The sequence below is a fragment of the Cricetulus griseus genome, chromosome 3, assembly GCF_003668045.3.
Source record: "Cricetulus griseus strain 17A/GY chromosome 3, alternate assembly CriGri-PICRH-1.0, whole genome shotgun sequence".
NCBI classification, from domain to species: Eukaryota; Metazoa; Chordata; class Mammalia; order Rodentia; family Cricetidae; genus Cricetulus; species Cricetulus griseus.
In genome coordinates this window covers 94,378,679-94,383,268 of record NC_048596.1, presented here as the reverse complement: position 1 = coordinate 94,383,268, position 4,590 = coordinate 94,378,679, and the positions used below count along the sequence as shown (strand labels likewise).

At 37.2% G+C, this 4,590-nt stretch overlaps 1 protein-coding gene across 1 annotated transcript; it reads left to right on the top strand.

Moving 5' to 3' along the window:
- Nucleotides 1-3,003: 3,003 nt before the first annotated feature.
- On the top strand, nt 3,004-3,984 carry LOC100751530 (olfactory receptor 688). The gene has a single exon (XM_027405032.1). The coding sequence runs from the start codon at nt 3,004-3,006 to the stop codon at nt 3,982-3,984; it is 981 nt and encodes a 326-aa protein (XP_027260833.1).
- Nucleotides 3,985-4,590: the final 606 nt, after the last annotated feature.

The following is a 4,590-nucleotide window of genomic DNA, read 5'->3' as shown; positions in this document are numbered from 1 at the left end:
AGGAGGGCCCAACAATCAGCACAAAAGAAGCAGGAAACTTGGGGAATTATACTAAACCCCAGGATTCCATATGTGAGGAAGAGAGAAGGGATGTATTCTGGACGATAGACTATACATGGGTCACTGTAGAATGGACAGCAGAAGATGCTTCAGGACCCCCTAATAGGGAGCCTCTTCACACCCTTCTGAAGGGGTAAGTAAGCCAGGGAAGGGCCTGCAAGTTCAGAGGTGAAAGGACAGAGTCCCAGCCCTTTAGTTCAGTCCTGATCTCTGAGTGAGAGGTGAGGCGCTAGAGACTCTGTCCTGTTCTCTTACTAGTTCTATCCTAGTCTCTGACTACAGATCTCATCTCTGGCTTCCACAGTTGATTTTCTTTTCTTTTTAAAATTTGTCATCTTCAATATTTTTCTCCTCTCGGATCTTCACTTACATAGGATTGGGATCTGTGATCAGGAAGGAAGAGAGAAATGAGGCTGAAATCTAAGCTGATCAGTGATGATAGACCAGGGAACTTGAAATAATAGTCTTTATCCAGTTTCCCCAGAACAATAACAATAACTTCAAAGACTGTTTTATTGTATTTTATGAAATTCATATAATGTCAAAGACAAAAAATAAAAAAAGCACCTAGTATTTCATGTAAACCCTAGGTGAATTCTCATGAACATAAATTAAAAAGTTCATTTCCATGTAATCATAGTGTCATTGTTTTACACTGATATTCTTATCCATGAGCTTCTAACTACTTCATTAAGACACAAAACAAAAATGACAAGATATAAATATTTAGAAAGAGGAAAAATGCTGTTTTATATAACTTTTTGTTCTATCTGGAAAAAGATGTTTAATAAACAATACCAATGAGAAACTGTAGAAATTAATAATACTTTTTTAACAAAGTGGATGATATAGAAAACAAAAAAATAAAACTGCAATGTGTAAAATAACAATTATAAGGTACTTTTAATGAGCAGTAATTGTTTATGTGATACAATACTATACTTTTAAATACATAAATACAAACTTTTAAAATCATAAAACTTTAAAAGAAAGCACAAAATGGGTTGGGCATGGCGGCACAATGCCGTAATCCCATCACTTGAGAGGTGGAGGCAGGAGGATCAGGAGTTTAAAGTTATCTTTGGACACAACTAGTTTGAGGCCAGCTTGGGTTATATAAGATTCTATCTCAAAAAGTAAACAAAAGAATACAAAATAGAAATAGCTCAAGCTTATTAAAGTTAATGAATACAAGAATAACAAAAAATAAGGGTCAACTCAATAGGTGACCGTATGTCAGAAATACACACACACACACACACACACACACACACACACACACAGATAGATAGATAGATAGATAGATATAGATATATAGATATATAAATGCATGATGTAGATAATCATATTTGCTTTAAAAACTCAAAATATTAACTATAAAAACATTATAGTACAACATTCAGAAGTTTATTTTGTTTTGTGTTTACATGTATCTGTGTATGTGCACATGTGTGTATGGATGCTCTCAGAAGTCAGAAAATGGTGTCTAATACCCTGGAGCTAGAATGAGATGCTGTTGTGAGGTCCCTGATGAGACTGAGTGCTGAGAATCACACTCCAGTCCTTAGAAGTGCAGCAAGAACTCTTAGCCACTACGAGAGTGAGAAGGGAAGAAAAGGAAGGATGCAGAGGTCATAAGGAAGCAGAAATTTTGAGTCAGGTGTAGATTAGAAGAAAGGACATATGACAGGTAGGATTTTAGTTGGGGGGATGGTAGAGGAGGAAGGGTGGGAGAAGGGAACTGGGATCGTCATATAATTCAATCTTGTTTGTAATTCAAATATAAATAAATAAATAAATAAATAAATAAATAAATAAATAAATAAATGACTCTTAGCCACAGAGCTATCACTCTAGCCACAGTACAAATTTTTAACAAGAATTTTAAAAGATGTAAATAAAGGGAGAAATGATCCACATTTGTGAATGAAAAGGTTTGCTACAAAGTGCCTCTTTATTCCCCAAACCCATCCAAATGTAACCCACAAACAGAACAGGGCTAGTTTATAAATCAATACAGAAAATCTGAAGTTAGTCAAGAAAATAAGTGGGAATTAAAATACATGACAATAATAAGAGGAATGAAATTGCAATGTGTATTGAATTTACTAGTATTTACACAAAAATAACCAGAAGCAAATAGAAGCAGTACATTCCCAGAAAAGAATGTCCATGTGTCCATGTGCATAAGTGTGGATCTATGTGTGTCTTCACTATATGACAAAAGAGGGATAATAACCACTTGAGATGAGAAATGTAGAATTCATTACTTAATTATTCTAAATTAATTTGTTTACATACCTCTTATTAATAGCAAAAACAACTATATATAAATTAGTTAAGCTATAAACCAAACATGCCAATCATATAAAAATGAATAGCTATCCAGAAATTAATATTGATTAAATTTTGGGGGAAATAATCATATTCTATGATTGTTTCTTGTTTGGATAATAGAATGCAAACATAAATGTTAAAAAGTAAAACTGCATATATATGAATCTACTTTTCTCCAAATAAGTGCATTTCACGTCATGTAAAAACCACCACACAGAAACTAGGAAAAAGATAACCAAAACAATCTATATTTAGGTTCTTTATTTTTTGTTCTTTTTGTTGTTTTTTGTTTTTGGAGACTGAGTTTCTCTGTGTAGCTTTGCAGACCAGGCTGGCATCGAACTCACAGAGATTTGCCTGCCTCTGCCTCTGCCTCTGCCTCCTGAGTGCTGGGATTAAAGGCGTGCACAACCACTACCCAGCTAAGATTTAGATTCTTTAGTCCTTAACTGGAATTGTTCTAAGAGTCTCACTAAGAATTCACTGTTCAAAGACTACAATATTGTTGGTGAGATCTATTCCTCTGTCTTCAGCCTAGATAACCACAGTCTTTTTCTGTTTCCCCTTAATCCACAGGCAGATGTTGAAAACAAGACATCCCATGATATGGGTACTACTCTGCATGCAACCAACAGCTCAGAGTCCCAAGTATCTGAGTTCATCCTGCTTGGATTCCCAGGAATTCATGAGTGGCAGCACTGGTTCTCCTTGCCTATGGCTCTGCTTTACCTTGTAGCTCTCAGTGCTAATCTCCTCATCTTGATCACCATCTACAGGGAGCCTGGCCTGCATCAGCCAATGTATCAGTTCCTTGGTATCTTAGCTGCAGTAGATATTGGCTTGGCTACCACCAGCATGCCCAAGATCCTGGCTATCCTGTGGTTTGATGCCAAAGCTATCAGCCTCCCCGAGTGTTTTGCTCAGATCTATGCTATCCACTCTTTCATGTGCATGGAGTCAGGCATCTTTCTATGCATGGCAGTGGATAGATATGTAGCCATTTGCTATCCCCTTCAGTATCCTTCCATAGTCACTGAAGCTTTTGTAATCAAAGCCACACTATCCATGCTTCTGAGGAATGGCCTGTTAACTATCCCTGTGCCTGTACTAGCTGCCCAGAGACAATACTGCTCCAGGAATGAAATTGATCATTGCCTGTGCTCTAACTTGGGGGTCACTACTCTGGCCTGTGATGATATCACTGTTAACAAGTTCTACCAGTTAGCTTTGGCCTGGTTTGTGGTTGGAAGTGACATGATTCTTGTCTTTGCTTCCTATGCTTTGATTATTCGCACAGTGCTGAGGCTGAATTCCATTGAAGCAATATCTAAGGCCCTCAGCACCTGCAGTTCCCACCTCATCCTCATTCTGTTTTACTACACAGCTATTATTTTAGTATCTGTCACTCACTTAGCAGAAAGAAAGGTTCCTCTCATCCCTGTTCTCCTCAATGTGCTGCATATTGTCATCCCCCCATCACTTAACCCCATGGTATATGCGCTTAGGACACAGGAACTGAGGGTGGGCTTCCAGAGGGTGTTTAACTTGAGTGAGTTTACGTCTAGGAAGCCAACTGACTATATATGACAGAATACCAAATGCAGTATTTCAAGAAAAAGAAAGCATAGACTTTGAGCTCACAATATCTTGTTAAAATCCCATCTCTCCCAATTTCCAGGGGCATCAACTCAAACTCAGTTACTTTGGATAGTACATTGCATTTACAAATTACTGCTGCAAGCTTTTTATAATGTTAATTACTACTTCCTGAGACATCCTATGATGGAAATACTGTGCTTTGTAAGTTCTACAGATGTAGACAATGAATAGGGAAAGTATACCAAGGGAACCTAGAATGTTACAACATGAGATTTGAACCCAGATATTCTCCAGAGTCTCTGCTCTTAATGCTTTCTCTTCATTCACCTCATTTCTAATTTTGAAAAATAAAGCTAAGTTAGTTAAAACTATATTTAAATCATTTTTAGTAAAATTCCTTTTAGAGCATGACAGTAGAGATGAACAGTGGCAATAGACTATATACTCAGTTCTACAACCAGCAGAAAAAGGAAAATGGGAGCTGGAGAGATGTCTCAGCAGTTAAAAGAACTTGTTGCTTTTGTAGGGGACCAGATTTTGATTCCTGGCACCCACATAGTGGCTCACAACTGTCTTTAACTCCAGTCCCAGGAG

Bases quoted from the DNA above. Each gene is read 5' to 3' on its own strand.
- LOC100751530 (XM_027405032.1), top strand. From the start codon at position 3,004: ATGGGTACTACTCTGCATGCAACCAACAGCTCAGAGTCCCAAGTATCT.